The sequence below is a fragment of the Coloeus monedula genome, assembly GCF_965178545.1.
Source record: "Coloeus monedula genome assembly, chromosome: 20".
NCBI lineage: Eukaryota > Metazoa > Chordata > Aves > Passeriformes > Corvidae > Coloeus > Coloeus monedula.
The window spans coordinates 8,605,640-8,622,042 of NC_138800.1; the positions used below are offsets into that span (position 1 = coordinate 8,605,640).

General features: G+C 40.1%; 1 protein-coding gene across 2 annotated transcripts; it reads right to left on the bottom strand.

The window, feature by feature from the left end:
* Window positions 1-1,272: 1,272 nt before the first annotated feature.
* On the bottom strand, window positions 1,273-9,749 carry RNFT1 (ring finger protein, transmembrane 1). Of its 2 annotated transcripts, XM_082294693.1 has the most exons (10): window positions 9,708-9,749; window positions 7,593-7,996; window positions 7,188-7,264; window positions 6,507-6,607; window positions 5,746-5,899; window positions 5,405-5,455; window positions 3,978-4,136; window positions 3,100-3,165; window positions 2,563-2,664; window positions 1,273-2,374 (listed from the first exon to the last, which is right to left on the bottom strand). In XM_082294693.1, exons 1-10 carry the CDS (start codon window positions 9,710-9,712, stop codon window positions 2,240-2,242), a joined length of 1,254 nt encoding a protein of 417 aa, XP_082150819.1. In that variant the 5' UTR covers window positions 9,713-9,749; the 3' UTR covers window positions 1,273-2,239. The 2 variants fall into 2 exon arrangements, with proteins under 2 accessions (XP_082150819.1, XP_082150820.1); XM_082294694.1 differs by lacking the exon at window positions 5,405-5,455.
* Window positions 9,750-16,403: the final 6,654 nt, after the last annotated feature.

Genomic DNA, 16,403 nt, shown 5'->3' on the forward strand with positions numbered 1-16,403 from the left:
GTTTGGTTGGTTTATTTAAGTTCTGTCTCTACAGCAGGCTCATTGCTGTTTCATTTTCCAAGTTCAGAAGGAAATCCATTATCCAAAGGAGAAGTCATTAAGAACAAGGCAAATTACTTGAATATTTTTCCTGCAGATCCAGTTCCCATATATGAACTTCTCCAGTTGTTCTCTTCTAGACTAAATCCATCTGTAGCTGTCTGCAAGAACACCCTTGAGCTGCCTTAGCAGAAACAAAGGTAATCCCTGTCCTGGTTTTCATCTCTCACAGTTTACTGGAACTAAACATCCTCAAGTGCTAAACAAGGTGCATGTGAATAGCAACTAAATGCAAATTTAAACATATGTTAATCCAAGTGACCGATTTCTTTTTATTTTAGGGAGTAGGCAGGCCCTAAGTATAACAGCAAACGTGAATCATTGTCTTTCCTGAGAGCTCTGAAAGGGAGGCAGGAGGAATTCCCTTAGAACTTTAAGGATCTGAGAGGTCCCTTCTGGTTCTTTCCCCTGGATTCTTGGGCTTTAAAAAGTGGCTGTTGGTTGTCATTTGTCACCTTGTGTGTCCCTGCACACTCAGACCTGCTGGGTGTCTGTGTGTGGCAAGCAGGGCAGTGGCCCTGGCCTGGATCAGGAGTTCCATCCCAAGAGTGGATCAGAGAGGATGGCATTCCTAGATGTGAGATACTCACTTTCTTCCCTCTGTAACCTGTTTCATGTATGAAGTGTAAATCTAAACCAGTTGATAAAAATCTCTTTTCATTCTTGGTTTTTTAATAAAACATGTTTGTTAATATTACTGGGTTTGGATAAAAAAATCAACACAAAGAGAGAAAGAAGAGAAATTGTTCCCTGATCCCTGTTTTTGACCAGTCTCCACACTTACTCCAGTTGTTAGTACAATGTTCTAGACAAAGACCAAAGGATGAGGGTTGACTCAAAGCATTGTTTGTTGTGCTCCATGGAATAATCCTGGTGAGCTTTACAGGCCAGATGTAAATGACATTTCTTAGCTCGAATCTGCTATCTCCTTAGATTTTTATTCTGAATACTGGATTCTGCCCTTGGAGCTGTACCTTTAAGGGTATTCAAGTAAGTGTTTCACTTTTTAATTGTTTTTCTTGAATTTACAAGTTTTCTAAATGTCTTCAGGCAAGACAAGCTCAACTTAATGGTAACTAAATGTAACTGTCCTGTAACAGAATAATTGAGTGATGTTTTCAGTCTTATCTGAACAGCAAAGGGAAAAAAAATCAGGGAAAAAGTGAGGTTATACAGAAGTTAGTGCTAGAAATTACATAAAAACTGATCATGAATAAATTGTATAATTTAAAGGGTTTTTGTTTTCTTTAAGAAGAAAAATATACCTGGCAGCGAGCAGTTGTTATGTGCTTACGTATGACTTAATACCAAAACAATAAGAAATCTTTCTTTATTCAACATGCATCAAACAGATAGATTCAAATGCATTTATTCTCTCTGATTTTTATGCAAACTACAAATTGCAAATAGAGTATAAAATAGATTCTCCCCTGTAAGAAAATCTGGTTCCTGTTATGACAAAAATATAGTATTAAAGATTTCTTTTTAAAATACCAGCTTTATAAAATGCTAAGTGAAAAACTAACATCAGTGCTTGGTTTAAAGCCAAAAGATTAAGCCAAGGATCCATTAGAAGCCCACAAGAACCTAAAGGGGAAATGCCTTATTCTTGTGCTTATCTACAGATGCAGGGACAAACAGATGCTGTTCCAGGTGCACTAATAAGCTCATTTCTCTCATTTACTGGGTAGGCATTAAAGATCTTTAATGCCAAGAGTGACAAGCAGCTCTAATTCTCACTGTAGTCCAGAGTATAAAATTTGCCTACAATTGTAAGAAAATCAGTAGGTTGACCTTTTGGGTTGAGTTGTGTTAGAAGGATAAATGCAGTTTAGTACAGTCTGGAACCCTATTAAACTTTAAAATAAAATGTTGAATTAAGAAATAATGCAGCACGTTTCAACGATTTGACTGTTTCCTATGAGAATCACAAGAGAAGCCATGCTGGCTTTTCAACATTCATTCTGAAGACTTAAGTTTTCTCTACTTAAAAAAGGTCAAGTTACCATTTTCTGCACTGTTTAAAATCCTGGAACGTTTCAGAGAAGTATGAATTTGGAAACTCCTTCCTTGTGCCACCTACAATTTAATCTGCAGTAAACTGAAAAACCTTAGTACGAACAAAGTTGTTTGATAAGCTTTAGAAAATCTGTAGATGCATAGATGTGGCTCCATCCTTCCACTTGTTAACATGGTCTGAAATAACAGTTCTGCAGAGTGGACAGGTTTTTTCTCTATTAAACCATAAAGAGATGCATTCTTCACAAAATGTGTGCTGTAATGAAAAGAATGACAGCTTAGAGCTTCTAAGCTCTTCCATTTATAAGGTTGTATATTATTTGTACAGTGTAATTTCTAAAAATAATCATCATACACTCATCTAATTTTATGCCATTTTGTTTACCAGTTGTTTAAAATACTCTTTTAATTTTCACAAAAAATATTTGGGATTATGTGTATTACCTGACAGATCAGCAGAATAGGCTTCTGAAATTCAGCTTGGCAAATGGAACAAATATCATCAGATTCAGAGCACTGTCTCTTGCTGGCTGGCACCCCATAGTGCTGTAAAACAAAGGATTTTCAGCAAATATTAATTTTGAGGGGGATGAAAAAGCCAAACCCAAATACCAAGTCCGAAAGGAATTTGGAATAAGGGCTGCTGTGTCAGGGAAGCTTAAATCCCTAATCCAAGGAAACATTGCTAATTTTTAAAGTAGAAGCAGGACAAAAAGGATTATTTCACATCCTTTTATCTGAAGGGATGTGCAGAATAGATTTTTTTTTTGGTGGGTGATTTTGTTGTTGTTCAGGTGACAACATTTTCATGCAGTCAAGATATTCAGACTCTGAAATGGGAGAATGAGTATACAAGGTTTAATTTAAAAATGCATTTGTTTATTGCTAGAACAATGCAAAGGAATAGGAATGAGGAATTTCTAGAAGGATTTTCACTTAAATTGGGGTTATGATTTTGTCATAAGAGAATTCAGTACTCACTGGGCGTGTAAAAAATATCCGTAGGACCTGCCTGAAGTTTCTCCATTGTCCAAAAAAGTTCAAAAGCTGAAATGGAAAAGAAAACTTATGCAGTATTTTTTTCACTGTGAACTAAAAAGCTTCCAAGGTTTTGATTCCAGCACTGGAGGTCTCATTGCTGGTTGGAAGTTGGAAGGAACATAAGCACAGCTATAGTTCAGACTGACCCTATTTTAAATGCTTGATAGGTAACCAAACTAAGAATTTAGGCTGAAGTTCTTCCTAGTGGGTGTCTGGTTTTTGAAAGTGTTGAGGTTCTGAAATGAAGCACTGGAGTGCAAATATATCAGCATTAATATCATACTTGCAGTGGTCTTGAGTCCTGTAATTAAGGTACCAGAGCATGGTGATGTTTTGGTCGTGTTCAAAGCCAAACTTTTCCCAAGTCTGGTTACATATGGGGCAGATGAGCTCTTTGGAGAAGCAGACAGCCAGTATGAACACATTGAACTTGCTTAGCATCACAGGATACTCCAGCAGAGAGGATTTCATTTCCTGGTAAATGGTGATTCTTTTAGCTGGTAATTTTATCTTTATTTTTCCAAGTTCTTTTCCTCAGTATCTGCTGATGGTCTGATCAGTGTCTGATGTGAGCAGACCTATGGTAGCAGTGTCCTTTGCTTTGCAATCCCAGTCCATGGCCAGAAAAAGATGATTTTGAGTCCTGAGGCAGTTTTCCTGGAAGGCTGCATCAGTAAAACTGAAGCACCAAGTTGCCAGTGAATTCAGAGGGAACTTTCAGAAATGTATTGTGTCTGTAACCCTCCAGTGATTATTCCTGCAGAACAATCACTTCAGAAGTTTCTATAAAGTTTGAGAAGAGTATGAAGCTTCCATACCTTGAGGATGAGGTAGAGAAGGCCCAGCAGAATCCCAAGGGTCCATCCCAGTGCAGTGTCCAGCTCCCCATAGGCAATGAGATAACGGAACCAAACTGGTATGGGGACAAACATACGGTAATACTGGCAGAGTTCTTCTAACAGCATGTACCAGTAGCCCTAAGCAAGACATGCAAAGGAATAGCTCAAGATTTAAAACACAAAGGATTTGCAAAATACACAGAAAAGATGCATTGTTATTCTTTTGAGTAGCTTCTTCTCGTAATGAAACAAATGTGAAGCACAAAAAAAAAGATCAGAGGATGAGTTTCACCACAAGTGTCCAAGTAACAGTAACAGAATTCATTGCTGAGCTGCAGAAAATCAATTAATAGGCTGAATTGGGATGGCTTGGCAGATGCCTACCTGCTTAACAAGCCTGTCAGACTTAATTTCATAAGCATTAAAAAAGGTAAAGTTAAATGTAAAAGGAGAATAACACAAATTTGGTCACATAGATCAGTTTGTCATGAGCCAGAGTTGTGTCCTGCACTCAGGGTTAAAAAATGAGAGTAAGGCCCATTCTTTTATTAATAAACATAAATTACAAACTCTTTTCCTGTAAACATTGTTTCATGCCTAAAAAAACCCTTACCTTGTGACAGTAAACTCCTTTAAGGATGGGGTGATATAAAAACTGGGGGGCAGGAGAGAAGCATAGGGGAGCTGGATTGAACCAGAGTTCAACACCCTAGAATTAGTGAATAACAAAACACAAGTGTCCTGCACAGAACACTCTGTGTGTACATGTATAATCATAAGTATTTAGCTTAGCTTTTAAGGAAACAAAAGTTTTAAGAAAAACTGTATTTGTAACTCTTTCTATATTGTACTCTGGATAATGCCACAATCTGCCACTATTGACTAGATTTCCTTTATTTTAGCCACAGTTGGTGTAATGGAATTTTCAATAACTTTTTTTGCATGTTACATCACTAGCTGTAAAAAAAAATAGAGATCTTGATTATAAATCAGTATTTAGAGAAGCCAGTTGTACCTGAGAAGAACTTGTTCTGGTACATTATAAGAGATAAAAACGTCTCAAAACATTCTGTTCAAATGCTACCACATCAAAGTGTACTTGTTAATTTATTTTTTCTGAACCAGCACTAGTAGTTGCAGTTTTAAGATAAAATGTAATTGGTTTTGCCTGCCTCACCTCGGGAAGCAGATAAATAAACCACCAGTGAGTGTAAGCTTCTGAGAAAATTATTAAACCTCACTATTTGAGAAGTTAAGCTATGAATCAAATTCCTTCATCTGACACAAATATTGCCTAAGTTTATTAACAACAAAGAAAATTCAGGATTATTTTTGAAGAGACAGAAAAAAACAGCTGTTTGCATATGCAGATCTTAAAATCTTCACAGTTCTTGTTGAGCACGTACAAAATTTGCTGTGCTCCAGCTGCTCCAGGCCAACTGCCCGTGTACACATTCCTACAGAGCAGAAAATAAAAGGTTTATTCAACCCCCAACTTGGAGACAGAAATAAATCCATTTATCCAATGATATAATACAAGCAATTGTTTCAGATCAGACTGAAAACCTTTTTTAGCACCAAGCAGAGAAGAACATGAAATCCACAGGGTTTTCTTGCCCATGGTGAAGTGGTGGATTATATACAGACATTTAATTAAAGATTTTTCTCTGGGTAGAATTTAATAATTAGTTACTTTTACTGTAAGAGAATCTTCACAAGGAAGCAAAACTATAGCTGGTTTCCTTACCTTGGATTTAAAGGACATGATAAAAGAAGGCACCAGGAGAATAAAGCACTTCAAGCCCATGAAGAGGAATTTCAGAATAAAGTCTGTGACTCCCACAATCCAAAGCACCTCCCAGAAGTTTGTAAAATCCACAGTGGGGCTTAAGAAGATTAAGCTACAAAAAGAAGTATCAGAAGTTACTGGAGCACCCTCTTTAGAGGAAACTGTAACCTGAGCTTATCACAGCATGTTTAATTAAAAAAGGAAACCTGGTTTACACAAAAGGAAAACATTTGCTAAGAAAATGAACTGTAAATGGATCATTGAGGATCTCTGACAACTTTTCCATCTTGGAACCTTTGCTGTATCTCCACCACAGCCTCCATCCTCCAGAGCTCAGTTTGCTGTCTCAGTTTGGCACTTAGCCTTTGATTTCCAGCCAAGGCTGCAGCTACAGAATGGTCAAGGGGGGGAAAATCAATTAGAGTCAAACTCCGCAGAGCCCCAGGATGCCACGTTTGGTATTCCCAAGGGTCAGAGCTGGGAATCAAACCCAGGAATGTTCTCTGTGGTACAGTAGTGCCATTAAGTCCAGTATGGAGTCTAGGAAATTCCAACACACTTTTTCTAAGGACAGCACCTGTTGAGTTTGGCAGAAGAGGAGGAATGGAGATTAAAGTGAAAGAGAAACCAATGCCACAATTAAAGAAAAACGGCAGATGAAGTGTCCCCAGTTCACGTCTGAGTAATTTATGGTGGGGTAAAGCTGTTTCTCTACTTACCTGTGATACAAGGACTGAGAGTGGAAGGTGTAATACAAGAGGAGAGATGATCCACTTAGGTACAGTAGTAACCAAGTGCATTGCAACTTGGAGCACCGTTCCTGCAAGGTAAAGACACGTCTGCAGTCCCTGCCTCAGAATCAGTGCTGAAATACATCCCCAAACACCAAGTGTGTTGCAACTGAGCAATTACTACCAGAGGACTTTATTTTAGTGGGTTTAGACCCCATAAAATAGGAGAGCTCCATGGAAAAGCAGTAATTTCAGGATTTTCAACCTACCAATTCCTAGGTGTACCAAGGTTTTTTCTGAAGACAACCAAAACCCACCCCACTCTGAAAAAACAACAGGCTTCCCTTAGGCAGTGAACACAGAGCTGAAAATTTAAACTGTCAACTGCTATTCCATTCCACAAATACAGTTAAGAAGTTAATCCATAACTTATGAAAAAGTTCCCCCCTCAGTAGTCAGAGGGGAAAAAAATCACCCTCTTGAATTTTGCAAACCTTGTTATCTGAGAAGCTCCCCTGTACAGAAGCATTAAGACTGTACTTCCATCTCGATACCTAATATTATTCAGTAAATAAAACATTATCTCCATTCACATTTCTTTCAAAAATGGATTAATTTGTTTAAGTCTTGGGAAACTTAAAGAATTTTGTTGCATGGGGTGATACTTACTCTCAGAAAAACCTGATTTACTATGCTTTTGTTTGCATACGCGTAAGTTGTTAGCAGCCCAATTCCAAGAGAAATGCCTATTAGGAAAATAGCATCAGTTATAAACATGAAAAGGAAAAAAAAAATCACTGAACTGGGTTAAAAAGCAGCCACTTCTAATATGTCTTTGTAATTAGAATTAATAGCTCAGACTCTCAAGCCAGGATAATTAAGCACATTGTACATATGCCAGCAAAGGAAACAGAAGCCAGTGAAATGTAGTTTAGTAAATCTCTCTGATGAATAAAGCAAATAAAAATAAAGCTAAAAATAAATTGAATTACATTTCAGGCATGGTTATTAGTATATTTCTTGGTGGGGGGGAGGAGGGTCTGTTCCCTCAGAGCTGATTTTGTTATACTCTACCAGTTATGTGCTGCATGAGCAGTTTGACACACAGGATCAGGAGATAGGGCAGGCTCTTGTGCAGCCACTGCAGGAGATACCGCAGCTCCGACAGGGAGCTGCTGCCCTGCTCCTCCGGGTCTGGAGCGGCATCCTCGAGCCCTCCTGCTTCCCCATGGGCGTGCCCGTGGGAGCGGCTCTGGGAGCCCTGCCTGGAGGCGCGGGAGGTCGCGTTTTCCCTGGATTCCCCCGCGCTGGAGCTCAGCTGGATGCGCACGTCCCCTGTGCTGGAGTGGCAGGAGCCCTCTCCCGACAGCCTCGGCGAGGAGGAAGAGTCATCAGCGCTTCCCTGGATGCTGTGGAGATGAGCGCAGCTGGGTTGCATGGTGGGGTCTTCTCCTGGAGTTTTTTCTAATTTGTGTCTCCTAGAGCAGGATATCAAAAGGAAGAGTTGAAGAAAGAAATAGTTCAGGAAAATAAAAATAATCTAACAGGTTGTACTGAGTGATTGCACAAAGGTTAAGATGCTCCGAGATACTGCCTGAGTTTCACATCCTGTCTCCACAGGACAACCTCCTGTGTCCCATATTAAAATGATTTCTTTTCCTCTATCCCAGCCTGTAGTAACCTGGCTGCCTTAGGAACAGCTAAAAGTGAAAATCAGAACATCAAAAGCTGCTGCACAGGAGACCAGCACTGGCTTGTATGGGAGAGATCTTAGAAGTGCTGCATAATTTCACAAAGATAGAAACAGCAGTGGGCCAGAAAAGGAGCAAACACTGATGGGAAGGAAGCAAGGAGCACATTTCCATGCATCCATTAATTGATGAGCACTGGTTCAGACACGTCCAGTCAAAAGCCAGTGCATGCTCAGAACTGAGGGCCATTATGAGATTAATGAGATTATCCTGTCTGGGGAAGGGAGCAGAACCAGGTTAGGCCATTTTCTAAGAAGCATTTAAGAGTGAAAAATGAAATGCAGCCAAATGAGGTCTGATTTATCTTTCCTTTGCCATCTTTTGGATGTCTTCTGGGCAGTTTTTCACTTCTGTGTCAGTCTTTGATCAAATAGGGTTAAATCAACTTCTCTGGACTGGTGTGACATCAGAGTAACGATTTTGGAGAATGCCTTGAAGCTGGATTTGGCACCAATACTTGTCACTATGGAGTAATATTGAAACACTGAGAATTTTGTTACAATCCTTTCCCTATTGTTCAAACTCTTACAGATTCCTCTTTGACATGTTTTGTTGGGGGTTTTTTCACAGCTAGTTTCACTGGGGATACAAAAAGGTTAAAGCAAAATTGGTTTTGCACAGCAAAAAGTTCTTGATGCATTTGCACAAAACTCAAATTTTTTAGCCTTTAAAATGAAGACAATATTCAAGAGTAAAACCATTTTAACATATGGATATGAGAACTTAGTACTATTTACAAATAGTAAGTATGCTCCTACTACTATTTTTTTGTTGGCCAAAGATGACATCATACTTCAAACCAGCCAAAATCCTCATTTTTTTTTGCACATGAATAAAGCCAATGAATTGGAGATGGTATTGACTGTGTAAACAGTGTTACTGAGCGATGTTTTAAGAGGAAGAAATAAAAAACCACCTCATTTGCACTGCAGTTGGTGTTTTGAGGCCGGATTCTGCAAGAACTGACAGCTTGGTGTTTAAAAAGCCGGAGCTAGAGGATCGAAGCCGCCCCTGGCACGGCGCCGAGCAAACTTTCAAATCACCGAGTTATTAAATGGGATTTCAGAGAAGACTCCCGCACGCACCCAGATTTTGTTCTCCCCACACACAAAAAATAAGCTAAAATCAGCTAAAATAAGGCGCTTGGTAAAGGCCCTTCGAACGTTCCCTGTCTCTCCCGGGGCCGTTGCTTTCCCCCGCGCTCCGGGAGCTGCTCCCGCACCTCGCCGGGACCCCCGGGAGGCTTTGAAACGCCAGGAACTCCCCAGGAGGGTTTGCACCGGGAACCCCTCGGTTGGGTTTGTACCGCCGGGACCCCCGGGACCCTCGCACAGGGGAGGAAAGGATGATCCCGCAGCCGCCTCCCCGTGTCCCCCTTCCCGCCCTGCGCTGTGAGGGGGCGCGGGGGGCGGCCCCTTTCCCGCCCCCTGCCCGGTACCTCATGGGGCGCCCAGCGCCTCCCGCCCGCCGCCCGCCGCCATCGCCGGGGCCGAGGGGGTGGGAGAGGGTGCGGCGGGGGGAGGAAGAGGAGGAGCCGTGAGGGGAGGAGGAGGAGGAGGAGGAAGGAGAAGAAGGAAGGCTCCGAGCTGGGCGTTGCTCTGGCAACGTCGCCGTGAGGGGCGGCTCCCCTCAGCCTGAACCCCGCCAAAACGAGGGGGGAGGTTCCTGTTGCTTTTTGTTGAAAGCCTCAATTAAAATTAATCTGGGAAGGCAATAATAAGGAAGGAAATGAAGGGATATATATAAATATATGTGTACTGCGGTATCATTACTTGTCGGTGGCGATTAAGGGAGTCCTGCTGTCTGGAAATTGGCTTTGCCTCCCAGGAAACCTGAGGAAAGAGCTGCCCTAGTTAATGCTGCTGTAGCTCTTGGGAGAGGCTTGGAATGAAATAGATACAGGTTTTCTTTTGAAATATGCTCTTGAATAAATTAGTTTGCGTCCAGAAATGGCATCTGTTTTCCTTGGCTCAGATATTTTTCTAGGAAAAGTGTTTAGATATGCAGCTCACACAGAAAGTGGGGCTAATATCTGAGCAGCTTTGAAAATCGGTGCATCGGAAAATGTTGTTTTTAGAACAGAAATGCTGGTTTAATTCCAAAGTTTAAATACAGAAATGCTGTGGGGTCAGTAACTCCTGGAGAGAGAAAGGATGGGCCCTTAGATGTAGATCTCATGAGGTGAAAAATGAAGTGTTTGGCGGAGTTAAGTGGCCTGGTGTTCAGTGACACCATCTAACAACAAACCTTCTCTTTTCTTTTCAAGGAAGTAGCTGAAAACACTGGCTGCATCTCTGTGTCTCTTGGAGGTAGGTTTTGAGGAGGCAATTTGGTCCACTTTTATGATGTTTTTGAAAACGGTGCCTAGAATTTCCCGACTGGAAATTTGAGGTCACATATCCTCTGCATTTCGCTTGGGCTGTGGCTGATGGATTGGAAGAAACCTGGGCTGGTTATTACAGGTATACTTAAGTATTAAACATACCCACAGGCCTCCTGGTCCTGTAGGCCCTCTGAACTCAGAAGACCTTTCTCATTTGTGTAATTTTTCTGTCTAATTATCACAATACTGCTCAGTAGCAGCACCAGTGCAGATTTCAGATGCGTGGCAGGAAGCACTCGAAGAATTTCATGGCCATGTCCCCATCCTTCCAAGGATAACATAAACCTGTTGTGTTTGGCTTATGCTGTGCCATATTGTTCATTCTCCCACTCTTTGCTCAGTCAGTCACTCGCATTGTGTTTGGATTATGAAGGACAATGTGAAAAAAGTCTTACTTTGCTTCTCGAATCTGGGAAAGCAATTATAAATCTTTTATTTTTAAATAGTGCTTTATGATTGGAAATTATGCATGCCTTCTGTACATCTCTTGGAAGGGTATAAATATAAAAGATTTGTTCAGCTGTTTCTTTTTTGTAATTATAAAATGCATTAAAGTACAAATGTAGCTTTAAATCCACGTTGTTCTCAAACTGTTTCTTATTGCTACATGCACTGGAAATATGAAATTAATTCGTGGCTGCTTATTAATCAATGGTGTTTGCTCATGCAGGTCACTTGCTGATTTATCTCCAATTCACAGCTCATTAGAAGGTGTGTAACTCTTCAGAGATGTTGTTATTTAACAGGTATGTTTTCCTAGTGCCGTTAATGACTTCTGGATTTAGTAACTCCTGACACAAGAGAGATTTGGGAGATTATTCACAGAAAATTGGAAGTCTTTTCCCATGGGTATTGCACACATTAGGTCATGGAATACCTGGTGATAAATTTACCAATTTGTATTTGGATCCTACTCCCAGGATGCCAATAAATTTCATAGAGTGCCCAGGCACATTTCCAGGTGTTTACACACTCAGAAGTGTCCCAGACTTTCTCATCCTCCCAGGAACAGGTGGTACCTCTTTAATTGGTGCAATCACTGCTTTTCATCAGTGTGTACCTGCTTTTCCTGGGGTTGTTCAGTGCATGAAAACATTGGAACAAACTCTGATCCTTATGGAACTCTGCCTGGCATGCCCTGGCAGCTCAGTACCTCTGCAGCAAAAGTCACTCTGTGCTAAAAGTTGCTGAGAACGTGTTTTATAGACAAAAATATTAGAAGAACATATTTTGTGTCCTGAAGGAGCTCTGCAGAGATCTGAGCAGGTTAAGGGATTACAATCTTTTGTATCACCTTTTTTAAATCAGAAGGTGTGGAAGGGACTGGTGCTTTAAAATGAGGTGTGCAGCATCATCTGTGGTGGAATTTAAAAAAGCTGATCTCAGATACAGGGAAAGCAATTTTAGTTAATGATATGATAAAAATTGGGCTTTTTGGTAAGTCTGTAGAATAGCAGAATGTCCTGAATATTCAAAGGCTTTATTGGTTGTCTTCATTTTACCCAAAATGCTGCTTGAGTATGGAAGACTTCTGCAAAATTAAGAGGGTTTGGTTTAAACTGTTTGAAGGATTTGAAAGTCTTGCCAAGAGGCTCAAATAACCTTTGAAATTCGAGTGTTTCCTGAGTTTTGAGTGCTCCATCTTTTAAAAACTGTCTCCTGCAACTCTACAAACCCTGACTTTAGTTTGTATTTCAAGCACAGGAAAACAGCTCCTGTGCTCCTGTATCTGAGATGGTGAAGAACAGAGCCCTCAGTTTTGAAAACATCCCTGAGGTGATGGCTGAGTTTCACTGCTGAACTCTGATCCTCTAAGCTTTGTCAAGGAGACTCGCAAGGAATTCGAAGCAGATATTTTTATATTGCAATGACATCACCCTGTTCCCTGAGGTTTCCAGAAAGCTTCCAAGCCCTCTGTGTACAGCAGCGTGTTCATTCCTGTGAAATCATTCTAAACTAATTCTACTGCAATGGTGTCATGTAATTGTTCCAAAGCTGCTGAATTAGATCCCGGAGTCTTGGGTTTTTTGGGTAAAGATAAAGCCTTGAATGAGAATCAGCCAGCGGAGCCACAAAGGGCAGCTGTAGTTTTTGCTCCCTGCACAGGAGGGTGCTCAGCCTCTGTCTTTATCTGCAGGAAGGAGCGATTCCCGTGGTCATCAGAACCAAGTGGAGTGGCTGTTTCCTGAACAGGGCTTTTCTTGTAGTGACACTGGAGGATCTGTTAAATACCGTGACTCAAAAATTATTCAGCTGTTACAGAATTTCGGGAGGTGTGTGTTAATTGCTGCTGTTAGACCATTACGGAGGAATTTAGGTCAGAAGATGTAATGATCATGACGTTGGTATTCTCTAGTGGGTGTCCTTAAAGGTGCCAGAATTTTCAATTGAATCTTTGAAGTTTCTCAAAATCAGGGGTTTTTTCCCATCTAATGTGTTCATCGGAATGTGTGAATCCCTGTGTGAATCGTTCAATATAACAATGAATTCTCATGTGTGTAAACATGAGTGGATTTACCAGGAAGGAGTAGATGAGTTTGTTAATTTATATTCCATTTGTAGTACCTGCTAGTAGTTATATCCTTAATTATTCTGTATTTTCCTTGTTAAATCAGAGAATATCCAGAGCTGGAAAGGACCCACTGGGATCATCAAAGCCCAATTCCTGGCCCTGCACAGGACAGCCCCAAGAATCCCACCATGTATGTGATATATAGCAATATATTTTATGTTCAAAATCCAAATTAATGTTCCAACATAATTCATAACATGAAATCTGACTTTATATTTACCTTTTTAGGGATCAAAGAGGGGCCTTGGATGTTGTTGTCTGGTCAGATTTTAGTTAATTGACTTCTCTGTCTGAAAGCAATTTGCCAAACCTGTGTGTTATATGATATTCCAGGCCTCTGGATGCATGTCCAATTTCGTCACTAAGGAAAGACAGTTTCGTTTTTAAAAAGCAGATGTCTGGAAAAGGAAATATCTCCTTTCAGACCTTTTGGAATAAATACAAACCCAGAAATGTTGTAGGCAAAATCTTGTGTGCTGTGGTGAAGGAGATTCGTCCCGTTAACATCAGCACATAAATATTTGCTTCATTTCAGTCAATATTTACCTCACAGGTCAATAAAACTTGTTTTGCACTTCACAGAGTTAATATTTACTTGCTGTTTTTAGCTTGGTGACAATATTTAAAATTATCTTAAGGGTATGGGGGCATTTCTATTTCTTTTCTAACAAAAGAAGATTTTGTTCTGACAGAGGTGTGTTAGTTTATTAGGAAGTGTTATCCACGAGTAAGACCATGTTTGTCATGTAATAAGATTATCCAGATTATGCCTGTAACACTTTACAAGTATGAAAATGATTTTTTTGCTTGAAAGGGTCAAGTGACTAAATGTCTTACCAAATTTAAAAGTAATTGCTCATGTCTGTAAAATTAGGCAGTAAAAATTAGGATGCAGACACTAATTCAGAAGGTAAAGTGAAATTAAAGTACTCCTTATTCTGAAAATAATTTTTGTTTTGGAAAGCAAGCACTAACTTAGTCATTTTTTCAGTTAAGTCAAAGCACAGTGGCCAGGCTTGTATGGCTTAGGAGGAAATGCAGAGATGAATTTTAGATCCTTATTGTTGACTAGACCACATTTCCAAATGTGCAAGTTCATTTCCACAGAAGAATCTCCCCCCACCACATTTCATATTTATATCATGGTTGGCTGTCCATTATTTCCAGTGGTTGAGGTTTATTAGGAGTTGATACATGACTTTCAACCTGCTCCAGCCTTTGTCTGCAGCCTTTGGGTGAGAGACAGGCCCAGCTCCTTGTGTCTGCTCCAAGGAGATAACAGGGGTGCTTGTTAAGCCCCATGTGTTATCTCACTGCCATGTACCCTGTTCCTGCATGCTGCCCCCAAACCCAGTCCTGAGCAGTTTGTTTACATTTCTGTCACACAGCAAAACTAAACATCTCCAATTCTGCCCCTCAGAATGGTGATTTTTTTGATTGATACAATTAGAGATGAGGGTGAGGTTATTTAATTGAAGTCTTCAGTTGAACTAACGTCTCTGAACTGAATCACAGCACACCCATATCCCTCAAACTGTCAAACAAAACATCTGTTTATGATAATGATTATCTTAATTGAAGAGTTCTAGCTCATGCCATGCTTTTCTTCATTAATAGAAAGAATTAATGGAAGAATAATTAGAAAAGTACTTTACTATTTAACTAAGAACTACTTCTGAAGTGAAATACTTCTGAAGGAATATTGGAATTCATCTTAGGCTCCTATATAAACTTCCTCCTGGTGAACTCAACCAAGTTAACCATTTTTCAGCCTCCAATGCTGCAGTAAAAATGTTCTTCCTTAAATCTGGCTTGCTTGCAGTCAGAGTCTGACACACTGGATTTAGTACAGCTGCAGAATTAACATTTGAAACTCCCATGCTGCACGGTTTCCCCACGTGTTACATAAAAATGCTGTGCAGTTCCTCTCTCCAAGGCTCCTCTCTTAGGGCTTTAGCTGCCTGTTTGCCTCCCCTTTGGTTACTGTTTTAATTTATACACAATCCAGTTTTACACACTCACCCAAATTACTATTTATTGTGAGATGAATATGGTAAATTAATAATTTTGCCCAATATTGACTTAACATTCAAGGTGTAATAGCTTCAGAACATATTTTGAAGATACACTGTGTTTCAGGTGATGGAAGGAAATGTGGGTTTCTTTGAACATCTGAGCTGTAGATCTGTGAGGGTTTGGATGTTGAGTTTCCACTCAAGAACAAGAAATTTTCAGGATTTTTTATCCAGAGGCTGAATTGCATTCAGGAAGATTTTTGGAAAAGTAACTCATGTGATTTAGGGAGTAGATGGATTTTAAAGTTCCGTGGTAGGTAAATATCACCAGGAGTACCCCCTCCTCCATAAGTTTTCAAGGCAAAAGTAGTTCTGTTGGTTTTTTATTCTAAAGAAATATTTCCTAACCTTTATTTTACAAAGAGTCCTTCATAGCAACCAACTAAATTTTTTTTTACTTTCGTCAGTTTTTCAGCCCAGATTTGGAAATCACTCCTTCCCTCTTTATTCTAATGGTCCTTCCCCTCCAGGAAAATCTCAGCTTTGATTCCTCTGGAGTCAGCAGTGAAGGATAGATTGGGAGCAGTGTGAAATTCTTGCTGATGCTGCTGCATCTCCTGACAGGAGAGCAGAGCCACAGAGCAGGAAATAGCATCAACATTCTTCATGAAGCAGAGAAAATAGGTGCAGGCAAATACTTTAAATTGAACTACAATGAAATTATTGTTTATGGCCCAGTTTCTCCCTTCCATCCAGAATTTGTCATTTAGGTGATTGGGCCAGCAGGTGCAAACATAATTGAATTCAGGGAAATAAATAAGGAGGGAGGCTGGGGATTGTTTGCTAAAAAGAAGACATCTAGTTCACTAATTAGAAGGATTTATAGGATGCTGCACTGAAAAATAGATGATTATTGATAGTTCATCTTAATCATGAGAGTTACTGTATGGTTTGAGTTTCTTCCAGCAATAACCAGGAGCAGCACCCCCTCTGCTGTGGACACTTGTTTGCAGCTGGAAACTTTCAGACAGGCTGCAACAGAAACAATGTTGTCAATTCGAGAGGAGGTAGCAAAAAATATGTGTTACATCTGTCTTTGAATTAGTGACAGAGAAGTTGGAATTGCTTTCAGTTTATTGTAAGAGTGTAAAAAGTTATTGGACT

What these genes read in the sequence shown, in the direction of transcription:
- RNFT1 (XM_082294693.1), bottom strand. An exon ending in TAAATCAGGTTTTTCTGAGA is followed by an intron (nt 6,608 to 7,187) that starts GTAAGTATCACC and finishes TTTACCTTGCAG; the next exon opens with GAACGGTGCTCCAAGTTGCA. An exon ending in GGATATTTTTTACACGCCCA is followed by an intron (nt 2,665 to 3,099) that starts GTGAGTACTGAA and finishes TTTGTTTTACAG; the next exon opens with CACTATGGGGTGCCAGCCAG.